At 42.3% G+C, this 13,343-nt stretch overlaps 1 protein-coding gene across 1 annotated transcript in view; it reads left to right on the top strand.

Annotated features, from left to right (window-relative positions):
• Window positions 1-6,984, top strand: part of LOC126267210 (zinc finger protein SNAI2-like) — a 78,399-nt gene extending 71,415 nt beyond the window's left edge. The window contains exon 4 of the mRNA XM_049972182.1: window positions 2,810-6,984. Coding sequence (XP_049828139.1) covers window positions 2,810-3,030 — 221 coding nt within the window. The 3' untranslated portion in view covers window positions 3,031-6,984. The remainder of the gene's footprint in view (window positions 1-2,809) is intronic.
• Window positions 6,985-13,343: the final 6,359 nt, after the last annotated feature.

Here is a 13,343-nt window from a genome sequence, read left to right as displayed (position 1 = left end):
TCGCCGGGGTATTGAACAGGTGTAAGCAGTCGAGGAAACCTACTTGGGGGCAATCTTCGCCACTCTTCCATGGTGGTCCTCCTTGTTTCTTTAAGGGTGTGAGAAGGGTTCCAAGAAAGACGCACTGAGAGGTTCAGCTGATCCCAAGTATACATTACACGTATTCGTAGTTGCGAATATGAACAACCATTATCTGCAGCATGGCTTAACTACAATGACAATTTTTTGCAGAACCAGGTCTCGAACCCGTATTTCCCGCTTATTGCGAGCAGTCGCCTTACTTTCCGGTTATCCGGGTACGTCCACGACAGACCGAAACTTCCATATCTCATCAACCATGTATTTACAACCGTTACTCCTACATCCATTACGTATATCTCGGCACAGGTGAGACATTTTACTCGAAATTCGCTTGACCGATATTACTGTTCATGTGTTAGTCCGAATTACGATTCAAAGTTCCACGAGACATGCATGCATGCCCAAAGGCTATTTGCATTGTAATTCCGAATAACACGGGCACTGCAACGTTGTACGGCCCGAAATATAGTCACACTGGTTCATCTTAGCAGATACCGCAGTCCATTCAATTCGACTGATTCCTGCACTGCAGAAAAATGTTCAGGAGATGGACTTACCGTTCCGTGAATTGTTGTCTCGAAAGACGAGTTCAACAACGAAATGTTGACTGTGTGGCTAGACAATAGTTTGGTGAGTCCTGTACACTCGATAGCAACGAAAGGCTTCTGAGATCGGCATAACATACCGGCCCAAAGCGTGAGTGAAACGCTGCCATAGTGAACTGTTGGCGTTGTGTACCTAAGACGCGCAGTGAAACCTGTCCGTCTATAATGTGTCATGCATACTTTGCACTCTTTGCTGAAGAGAACTCAACGCCATTGGTCTAGATTGTAAGCCCTGTACCCTCTTTGAAACTGAACTAACTACATGAGCACATTTGAATACTGTAAAATGCCCTGAATGTTTGCCTCTTTTATAGAAAATTTTGATCCAAGAAATAATTTATAGCTCTGTTTGACCATAGTTATGTAAAAAATCCAAGAGTGGGAGATGCTTACATTGTGCAATGAAAAGAAATGGAGACCTCTACGACCATTTGAATTAATTTCTCACTGTTTTATAATCTGATAAGCTTAAGGTATAATTGATGTTCCTTGTAGATAGATCAAGTCCTGTGGAGATTTGAGCCTCAGATAGGCTGACATCTGCCCACCCAAGAACTTGAAATGTAATATATTCAACTCACATCTAGCATAATGTGCTAAACTGAAAGTAGTTTCGGAGACTCTGCAGCAGTACTTACATTCTAATCTGTAGAGGTATGCAATGAAATTCAAAAAGGCTTCTGTTGGTTATAGCATGACTTCGCACTGATTAATGTTTCTGCTGAAGGTAACTTTCGCAATAAAGTTTGTGGTCAAATTGAACGCTCATTCGAAAGCGAACACACAAACACGTATGCAGTTAAATCTTCTTAAAGATTTCATGAAGTGGACCGGCAAGGAAAAAAACTAGGTACCTTAGTTAAATTCCATCAAATCAATAGCAGCAACAAATGACAGAGTGCACTTATCTTATCAAGGACCACGTGGTATACTGGGCGCGATGTATAAAAAACTGAACAAAGCAAGATTTTAGACACATCAGAAAAACGTTAAATATTTTGAACTAGTGGCAATGTAATGTAACCAGTGCGCCAACTGCAAGGACGAGCAAGTGAAATTCCGATACTTTATTATATGCATGGACCTCAATTTATTCATTCAAATAACTAAACTTAAATCTGAACACGAGTGAAGGCGCATTCAAAGACGGTGGTAATATTGGAAACAAAGAATTTCACCCAGCTGCAATCGCCGTACTTATCGTAACTCATGGCATGAGAACGGCCATTAGAAAGTAACGTCAATGCAAGAACCCAGAATCCATAAATAAGCTGCCACACCAGTTGTACTTTTCAAAACTTGGGAACGGCGAGTCCACTAGTCATACACTGTAAGACAAGCCATCGATACCCTGGTACAGGATGTCTTTGGACGACTCTTGCAGTTCAGAACTCACGTAAGAATGAATAACTTGTCAGTTAACGTTTTATCGAACGGCTTTCAGTGTTCCATTCCAAGTGTTCCCTTACTCATCCTCTTCGCCCACCATGGTGTTAGGGGTTTACTACACTGTCTGTAATGGACGCCTAATTTTCAGATCGATCATATTGAGACTGTTGCGTGCTGCGGTCATTGACAGAATCTTTCCCGATTCCTCCAAAAGCAGTTCTATTGCAATCTCCTCCCGAGCCATTATTTGTAGATTGGTTCGTGTGTGCCCGCGTTTTGGTATCGAGAATAAGTGAATAGATGGGTTTCCTTATTGATGAGCTATCAATTTCTAGTGTTCGACACGTATTTCGCACAGTTCATTTCTGAACTTACACTGAAAATACTCCAAAGTAGAATGACAACTTTGATGCTTATGACAGTCTGTTATAACTATACGACCGACTATGTAAGTACGCCACTAACGTCGTATGATACTCTCTTTTCCGCGAGCTATGTGCAGGAACATAAAATTAAGCTAGTTTCATCACATATTTACAGCCACCTTTAAAACTCTGAACAAGTTTGGGACATTATTGTCGTTTTTAGAGAAACATTCTTCTGGCACCGCTCCTTCATAAAGTCACGTTTGCCATCCTGGATGTGCTGTGAATGAGTGAACATATGGGTTGATTCTGATGCTGAGGCTCTGTTCTGGTAGTCAGCTAACCCTTCTTATTTCTTTTCCGTTTCAGGCGAGAAACCATTCAAGTGCACCATCTGCGAAAAGGCGTTTGCAGACAAGTCTAACCTGCGCGCCCACGTGCAGACGCACTCCAGCACGAAGCCACACGTGTGCTGCCGCTGCGGGAAGGCGTTCGCGCTCAAGTCCTACCTGTACAAGCACGAGGAGTCCTCCTGCGTGCGCCTGCACTCACGCGGTCCGCAGTGCGCAGGCGTCGTGGGGGCAGCATAGGCGGCAGGGGCAGCGGTCGAGCCGACCACGTAGTGCGACTGTCAGCCGGTCCTTGTCGGCCCCTGTACAGGCGTGTGATCACACAGTGGTCACTGCCGTCGCTACAGCAAATTCATAAACACTGAGAGAAGAGTTCAGCAGTTGTAATGAAAATGTAGGAAAAGTACCACATACAAGGTTTTTAATGCAAATAACACTACAACAAAACGCACAGCAGTACCTCGTACTCTCGTACTCTCTGCTGTATTCGAAATTTCTGATTACAGCAACACAACGTTTCAGTGATAATTGTTCACATTTAATATTACTATTGCAATTCTGGCAATAATTTCAACTTGTAAAACGTAACGAGAAACTGGGTTCATCATAATGTAATCTAACTATAGTAAAACAAATTGGCAATGCTTTGGCATGAGGAGAAAATACGTGACTGTAATTCTATCACTGGGTATTCATATGGGTCAATAACCTGTGTTTCCTAAAAATGTTACGTGAATCAAAATAATCTGATGAAGACCGCTGAACGCTTACCCTATGACGAATGTGGATTTGGAGAAAGCACTCGTAGTTGTATTCGTTTCACTGGACTTATAACGTTCCGTAGTGTGTCGGCTTCAGAATTTATTACTCGTAGTTAAACGTAATACTGATTTCTCTTACCAAAATGAAGTCTTTGATCACAACACAGTCGTCCATCATTCTGACAACTACCATTTCTGCAGCTACTCTGCAATCCACTGTACAGAACATGATGGTCGTAAATCCTGTATCCTAATAACATTGTATCTGCTAAAGGGTATTTTAGGTAAAGATCCCTGGGATACCAAATACATCGGCGAAGGCGTAACTGTTTTCTATTTGTTACACTCTACGTACGATTCGAGTTCAGTTCGCAGCTTTGGGTTTCAAATCATTCCTGGCTATATGCAATCATAACTGTATCACTCATAAGTTGTTAAGTTTCTACTTTCCGTATTACTTTTGATAAAAAAGAAAATAACAAATATGACTACCATTCGTCTTTGTGGATGCAGAAAGCTATCTAAATATCGCACCAATGGTGATATTCGTGGGGAAGCCTCAGTAATGTCTCAACAATCCTACTAAATCTGGCGATGTTCTGTTCCCACTGTCGCTCGGCTGGATTTACTAATGTCAGTCGCGTACATCTCAGCAGCTGCATTACTCTATAGCTACATCACTCTATAGTAATTTCACTGTACAGAATACTGCTATAGAAGAATTCTAGCCGAATTCATAACTCATATGCTTAAGAACTGTTAGATGGTACAAATTTTCGGTGGCATACAACAAACAAGGGTCCTCTATTTCCTCGTATCTACTGTGATAACTTCTGTTCTAATGATCCAGGACATCCTGACAAGATACCTGACGAACTTTGGAGACGGCCGTACCAAGATCTAACAGATCACTAGCTGTTACACAGAAGCCAATTCAAATTTCAAAACTGCTGGCGATGTACAGTGGGTTATCTTGAATCAACGTCTAAGATTTACATTTGTGGCGTAATTTATGAAACTTTCTAAGCTTTTCAGTAATTAGTAAACTCATTTACAAAAACATATTTCATAGTCTGCACGCACTAACTATTTTTTCACTGCTTTTGACTGACCACTGTCAAATACACGAACAGACGATCGATATTTATTACTGTCCCATGAGAATTGCTTGATAGTTCGATTTCACGTGTCGCTCTTGTCTTGCTCGTTACAAATTCTTTATAGTCAAATTAATTTTGATTTTAAACGCCTGTGAAACTTAAATATGGATTTACAGCTATGGCATTTCTTCCTCGTGCCAAGATTAAAGAGTGATTTTTCCCATTCCGTCATAAAATGGTGACGTACTAAATAACACCGATACCTGTAAGACGTATTTTTTTGTAGTAGTAAAAATGTTTCCTCGATCTGGGACCATGTTTTCTGTGAACAGTTGATAATTTTTTATGATACGTACTAGCCTGAATGTAGAATAAATGTTTTTATGAACTGAATGGAGATAGTGTATTTTGATGTGTATTTTGTATACCAAACGTTTTAATAAGCAATATTTTTCTGAAGATATACTGACGTTGTTTTGAAGTCTGATGTGTTGTAGTGTATTCATGTGTATATTGGACGTTAAATGTCAAAAGAGAAATATTGGATAGATGCTGGCTGTTATTGTTACATTCATTATATACATCGTTAGAAATGAAGTGCCTTTGCTGATAAATTAAACAAACGTTTTGGAAAGATAAGTTGTAATATGTTGCCCTGACTTTTTAGATGAAACAACAGACTGATGTTGCGTTTTCAAATCAAAGTAACATTCATGTTCCAGCTGCAGCCCAGTCTATAACAGCAATCTAATAAATGTTTCTCTATTTTATATGTGATATATGAATCACACAAGTACTTAAGGGTAGGTTTGAAAACTGAAAAATTGTCCTTCTAAGAGCAGCTACGGTCATAAAGTGTTCTTTTGTATATGTTTCGTGCAAATGGAGAAAATGTCACCGAAAAACTTGTTAATGTGTCTAGTGGTATTGAAACTTAGTGTTTATTTTTATGTCAGATTATAGTTGTCTGAGTTTTGTTCGTATCTCTGGATCCCTTATTTTATTTAATCACCCGACCATTGAACAGCAATCTGCAGTGCTTCCTTTCCTTCCAATGGCGTGAATAATTCTCATTTCGTAAGAATGCAGCTTGCTGGAGGTATGACGTTTTTGTCTCCGCATTCCAGCACTTAGCACCATCAGGATCCCAAGGTTTGTGGTTATATTCAACTGAGTCACTAGCCTTGTACTGCTACATTTTTAAGCAATTTCAGAATGCCATAAGTTTGAGGTAAATGTTGTAACATTGAATACCGATAGAAAAACAGTGCCTGCTACTTGAAATGCGGAACATACACTTCATGAATTAAAAGCTGGGCTGGGTCTGTAAATTTAACGTGGTCAGCACTGCAGTTTGCTTCTTCCGGCCGGCGTGTTTACTTCTTTGTTTATTTTGGTTTCGGACGAGTTCTGCTAGTCGTCGGTGGCGGCGCTGAAGGCTGCCAGCACGGCACCCACTGTAGCGTCCTGTGACGAAACCTTCAGTTGCGGCAGCATATGGTAACATTACGAACTGGCATCATAGGAATGAAATGCAAATACGAGATTTATAATAACCGAAATCTTAAACAAATAATGCTACTTTGTGACTAACAATAACTCTGAAAAGGTCGCTGTACAGAAGCAGTGTACGAGATGATGCCCGAAAGTTCCCTAAAATTATTAATTAAAATTATTATCTTTTGCATAATCTTACCCTGCATCACCTTCGATGTAGTCCGCTTGGGAGTGAGTACATCGGTCCCAACCATTCTACCACTCTTGAAATGCGTACTGAAAGTCTTCCTTAATTAGGGTGTTTAGTAGCATTAGCAAGTCGTCTTGTGCCAATTGTATCACATTTTCAACACAGAAACGTATCGGCATCTCGCTACAAGCATTTGGCAGTCTCGTGACAGGTGTCAAGTGTTACTGTGTAGCCTTGTATCCTCCGCCGTGTGACCTTTCGCTGCCGCACTCGGGTCGAGTCACAGAGAGCGCTGCGCTACGGTTGCCCAAGACGGCCGGCCCGCCCCCAGTTTGTACAGTCGTAGCTTAGGAAACATTAACTCCAGCTAACAGCATCTCTAACGCGAGGCACCCCGTGCCTCAGCGCCGCTAGTCAGACTCATACTTTTAGTTCACTTCTCACTCATTTTACTTAATTTATTGTATTATTTATTTACTTATGCTCTAGTTATCATTATTTATTTCTTTAGTTGTTTAGGTTAGTTAGGTACATACTACTCGTTCAGTTCTTTAATTAAAAGGTGATACAACAAATGTATGTGATTATGTTTTATGTCCAAGATCTATGTAGTTGAGAACTGTGTAATTATATGTCAAGAAGCTTACACTCTGTATTCTCTTTTATTTATATCCTTTACTACTGTATCCTACAGTATTTAGGCACCCAACAAAGAAGAGAAAAGAAGTTTACCGCCTACAGAAATACCAAGTTTAAGCACTAGTTCAGTTGGGTATGGGTAAGCACGCAGTTAACTACCTCAATAAGTGCCTTAAGAAATTAGGAATCAAAATTACATTCCCAATTAGATACCTGCGCCTCGAAACAAAACAGGCCACTGAATGTCACCACTGAAATTACATGAGATTACATTTGGTCCAAAATGAATACCCACCCACACAACCTCCTCCCCACTCTCCCATACATTCTATACAGCCCCTTCTCTCTGTCCACGCCTTCTCTGTCTGCCTCAACCACCAAAATCATGATGTGCCAGTCGTGCAGGTAAGCTTACACATCAAAAACTTAAAAACCGTCTCATGCTCCTGGCACGTAGGCTCCTCTGCAAAGCAGGTTGGTAAGGCAGGCCCGTACCACACCCACACTTCAAATGTTCTGTGTAGGGTAGCCAATATTGCAAGGGCTTGAAAAACACTTATTTCCCTGTATCTCTGCTCCTATTGGAAGGAGATCACAAACAGACATATAGTCTGCTTTATACATATTCACTGACAGAAAAAAAATTACAACACCAAGAAGGATTTGTGTGAGACAGACGTCAGTTAGTATGTGTGTTCCTACATCTGAAAGATGGCGTCAGTTCAGATTTCAAACCAGTCGCGTTAGTAGTACAGTTATGAGGATGCAGGTTTGTTTTAAATACACACTGTAATTGTCGTGAGCGTTAGTTACTTTCCAGATTGTAATTGGTGAGTTCATGTTAGTTAATAATTACTTTAAGGAGACAAAGATACCATTATCAGCACTTCAATGAGTTCCACTAGATCATGTAATACGACTATGAGAAGCTGGATGTTCCTCCTGCGATACTGCAGAAAGGCTTAGCAGCAATTTAGCCCAGTATACTTGGTTGCTGGTTGTGGTGCCCACAAGAACGTACGATCGCAAGAAGACCGATCTGCAGATGGCCACGTGGCACTACTGAGAGGGAAGGCTGTTGTGTTCGGCACGCAGCTCTGACACATCTGAAGCAGCAATTTGAACAGCAGTTGACACCACAGTGAACCAGCGAACTGTTATAAATCTGTTACCTCTACATCTACGTCTACATCCATACTCCGAAAGCTACCTGGCGGTGTGTGGAGCAGGGTACTTTGAATACCTCTATCGGTTCTCCCTTCTATTCCAGTCTCGTATTGTTAGTGGAAAGAAAGATTGTCAGTATGCCTCTGTGTGGGCTCTAATCTCTCTGATTTTATCCTCATGGTCTCTTCGCGAGATATACGTAGGAGGGGGCAATATACTGCTTGATTCTTCGGTGAAGGTATGTTCTCCAAACTTCAACAAAAGCCCGTACCGAAATACTGAGCGTCTCTCCTGCAAATTCTTCTACTGGAGTTCATCTATCATCTCCGTGACGTTTTCGCGATTACCAAATGATCCTGTAACGAAGCGCGCTGCTCTCCGTTGGATCTTCTCTATCTCTTCCATCAACCCTATCTGGTACGGATCCCACAGTGGTGAGCAATATTCAAGCAGTGGGTGAACAAGTTTACTGTAACCTACGTCCTTTGTTTTTGGATTGCATTTCTTTCGGACTTTTCCAATAAATCTCAGTCTGGCATCTGCTTTACCGACGATCAACTTTCTATGATCATTCCATTTTAAATCACTCCTAATGCCTACTCCCAGATAATTTATGGAATTAACTGCTTCCAGTTGCTGACCAGCTATATTGTAGCTTAATGATAAAGGATAATTCTTTCTACGTATTCGCAGCATATTACACTTGTCTACATTGTCATTCACTTGCCATTACCTACACCATGCGTCAATTCGTTGCAGATCCTCTTGCATTTCAGAACAATTTTCCATTGTCACAACCTCTCGATATACCACAGCTTCATCCGCAAAAAGCTTCAGTGAACTTCCGATGTTATCCACAAGGTCATGTATATGTAATGCGAATAGCAACGGTCCTATAACACTCCCCCGCGGCACACCTGAAATCACTCTTACTTCGGAAGACTTCTCTCCATTGAGAATGACATGCTGCGTTCTGTTATCTAGGAACTCTTCAATCGAATCACACAATTGATCTGATAGTCCATATGTTCTTACTTTGTTCATTAGACGACTGTGGGGAACTGTATCGAACGCCTTGCGAAATTCAAAAAACACGGCATCTACTTGGGATCCCGTGTCTATGGCCCTCTGAGTCTGATGGACGAATAGCGCGAGCTGGGTTTCAGACGATCGTCTTTTTTCAAACCCATGCTGATTTCTACAGAATCTGCTGTCCGTTGGATCTTCTCTATCTCCTCTATCAACCCTATCTGGTACAGCAATATTCAAGCAGTGGGAGAACAAGTGTACTGTCACCTACTTCCTTTGTTTTCGGATTGCATTTCCTTAGGACTCTGCTCAATCACCAGGTCTGTTATCATTCAAGTACATGTCTGACGTCAAAGGACCCCTCCGAGCCAGATATCCGGTAGCGAGCATTACACCAACCCCAAACTACCATCACTTCATTGGTGTCAAGCAAGAGCTCACTGGAGGGCGGGGTTGAGGTCTGTTGTGTTTTCTGAAGAAAGCTGGTTCTGCCTGTGTGTCAGTGATGGCCTGGTGTTGGGTAGGAGGCCAGCTGATGGCCTGCAACCAACCTGTCTGCCTAATAGACACACTCGATCTACACCTGGATTTATGATCTGAGGTGATTCCGTATGACAGCAAGAGCGCTCTTGTGGTTATCCCAAGCACCGAGACTGCAAGTTTGTATGTCATTTTGGTGATTCGACCTCTTATGCTGGCAGTCATGAACAGTATTCCAGGTTTTTTTTCCAACAGGGCAACTTTAGCTCACATACCGCTGTTGTAACCCAACAAGCTCTACAGAATGTCGATATGTTGCCATGGCCTGCTCAATCACCAGGTCTGTTATCAGTCAAGTACATGTCGGACGTCAAAGGACAACATTCCAGTGTCATCCACGAACAGTATTAACTGTCTCTGTCTTGACTGAACAAGTGCAAAAGGCACGTAACTCCATCCCACAAAATGATATCTGACACCTGTACAACACAATGCACGCCCGTTTGCTTGCTTGCAATCACCATTCTGGCAGTTACACCGGTTTCTAATGTAGACACATTTCAAATTTGCAAGGCTTACCTCATGCTTACATTAACCTGTGATCCTGCAATGCTAGTCACTTTAATATGGAACTTAGACAAATGTATTCCACCTCCCTTTGTGGCCGAGCGGTTCTAGGCGCTTCAGTCCAGAACTGCGCTGCTGCTACGGTCGCAGGTTCGGATCCTGCCTCAGGCATTCATATGTGTTTTGTCCTTAGGTTAGTTAGGTTTAAGTAGTTCTAAGTCTAGGGGACTGATGACCTCAGATGTTAAGCCCCATAGTGCTTAGAGCCATTTGAACCATTTTTGAAATGTATTCCCGAAATATCACTGATGTACATTAATTATGTTTTGGTGTTGTGATTTTCTTCTCTCATTGTATATAGATTAGCCTTTTCCCTCGGCTTTACCCATATATATGTTCAACGTATACATTGCAGTTATCGCCTCCTCCCAGTGTCTTGCTCCATCTCCTCCTCACCCACCTCTGCCCATCTCCTCTCCCCCTTGACTCTTCATTCTCCCCCATCTCTCTGCTCATACCCTTATCCCCTCTGTCTATCGCTTCATCACCCCACTACCCATGTCCTCCTCACCCCCCTCTCTGCCATCTTCTCCTCCCCCTCTCTGCCAATCTCATCCTCCATACCTCTCTGTCTATCTCATCCTCTAAACTCTCTGTCCATCTCCTCCTCTCAGGCTGTCTCCATGCCCCTGTTTCCCCCTGCACTCTGTACAACTCCTCTCCCTCTTTCATTGTCCATATCCTCCTCCCTCCCTTCTCTGTCCAACTACTTCTTCTACCCCATCTCTTTCTGTTCATTTCCTCCTCCTTTCCTCTCTCTTTCCATCTTCTCCAACCCTCCCCCCTCCTCCCAGCCTACCTGGCTGGGGTTGGAAAAACCGTGTCTTTGCCCTGACATGTAGGCTAGCCTGGGAAGGAGGTCGAAGAGAGATGATACTATTCCCATGAAACACACCTGCCATGTAGGGCACCTTATATGGCATGGTCTGAAAAAAGGTTTTTGTCTGTATCTCCACTCCTTTAGGAGCTAGGAGGTTATAAGCCTCACAGTGCTAATACTCATGGCATTTGCCATGTGTGTGCCAAAATTGGTGGAAATAGATCCTGGGGTTTTGGATGCTGATCCCATACATATGTACAAACTTGCTATATATCAAGAGCACAAGTGGTTCTGAGGTTCCAGGTATTGACCCATGGGTAGCAATGCAGGCGCTGACTCTGGCATCCAGTCGATCATACAGGTGGAGAATACAGTCCTGGGGTAGGTTATGGCACACCTGCTCGACCTGTTCACTAAGTTCTGTAAGAGCTATTGGCTGATTAGCCGCACAAGTCACTTCTCATCCCATCATATCCCACACATTCTCGATTGGAGAGCTGTACAGAGACTGTGATGGCCAGGAGAGTTGCTGCACGCCTTGCAGGGCATGTTGTGTTTCACACCAGTATGTGAGCGAGCACTATCCTGTTGGAGCAACACATCACCTTCCTTTGAAAGAACGGAAATATAACAGATCTAATAACATTCTACGTGTGCTGAGTTCTGGTTAGCGTCCCCTCCAGAATGAATCGGGTTAGTAGCTTAAGCACCCTGGGTTTGGGCCAGTATGTCTTGGACGGATTCATTCTACGAGACAGCGCTCGCCAGGTCTACATTATACGCACAAACGACCGTCACCTGCGTATAGGTAGAATCTGTTTTCATTGCTGAAGACCACGATGCGCCATTCCATCTTCCAAGTGATCCTCCGACGGCACCCGCCGAAACTTGCTCGTCAACGCTGTGGCCTGAGTCTATGATATGCTTGAGGTTTGAATGCCAGTAATCTCACTGGTAATAACTGGTTCACAACAGTTCATGTTTACACATATCTGGATTCATAAGTCATTTTATCTGTGCTGTGGTAACTCTACGATCTGCCACTGCTGCTCTTACAATACGTCGATCCTGGCGGGCGTCTGTGCTGAGTGTATGTCCAGAACCACGTCTATGGGTTGCAACAGTACCTAACGGTTACCGCAAACTGTATTTGCTCTTCTAAACAGGTGCAAACCAGTTATGTCTTTACTCGTATATTAGGTACGAGGGCTTTGCACTGCTCTATTTAAAAATAATAGCTATATTTAGTCATAGGATCAAGCCGCCCACATCTGCTTTCAAGTCCCACAGCTAATTCGCTGCAAATAACAATCTGTAGCTGGTATCCTGCAGTAAAATAGTACATGCATTGGCTAGAATTCCAAGTTAATAAAATACACATAAATACAAAATAAAAGTTGAATGAATAATTGAACAAGGGTCCTTTTCTGACGCCTGTTATTGATATAGACAACAGAGATTTCTGTTGGATAAAATTTGTTCAAGAAACGACATCTCAGATAAATGAGAAGTGGTCCTACGGTATTCAGTTAAAATTCAGACAGAAAATACCCTTATGAAATGCAGTATAGTTATGTTGAGAGAATTATGGTAATGGCAGAAAAATCTCCAAACTAAACACTCATCAAATACACGAGAAAACAAATTCCATTCCGTGACCACAATACACGAAATATTCGCCAGCTCTAAATAGTTCCGAGTTCAACATGATGGTACACAAGTTAACGCACACAATACGAAGAATAGCAACTCTTACCCTGTTAATGCTTAGGTCCGTGAAACAAGTGGCACATTCCGACCTCTCGAAATACAACGTCCCTTGAGAAATTAAAGTATGGTAGCGGCCTTTAACCCCCCCCCCCCCCCAGAATCAATCACTTATATGACCGAACAATGCGCATACTGCAGGCAGGTCTTCCTTCATCCAGATCTGGACATAAAGTGCCCAGAATCTCTCCCTCCAGCTCTTTACTATGTAGGTTCCAGTCTCCACTTAACTCTCGTAGTGTTCCGCTACTGTCTGCTTCCTCAACAAAAATACGTCACCCTTAAGCTCAACAGACATGGTCTGAATGAAGCTGACTCCTTCCCTGACCAAATTAATACAATGCAACAATACTTAAATAAGGAAATGCTATAAGTATTCGGTTACACTCAGATCATTTACAACAAATATTAGTAATACTCAGTTCACAAATAAATAAGCCATCATTCTTGCGCAAGTGTGCTCTTGATAAATGACA

This window comes from Schistocerca gregaria, chromosome 4 (genome assembly GCF_023897955.1).
Source record: "Schistocerca gregaria isolate iqSchGreg1 chromosome 4, iqSchGreg1.2, whole genome shotgun sequence".
NCBI lineage: Eukaryota > Metazoa > Arthropoda > Insecta > Orthoptera > Acrididae > Schistocerca > Schistocerca gregaria.
The sequence above is the reverse complement of the archived record's forward strand: the minus strand, read 5'-3'. Positions and strand labels throughout refer to the sequence as shown.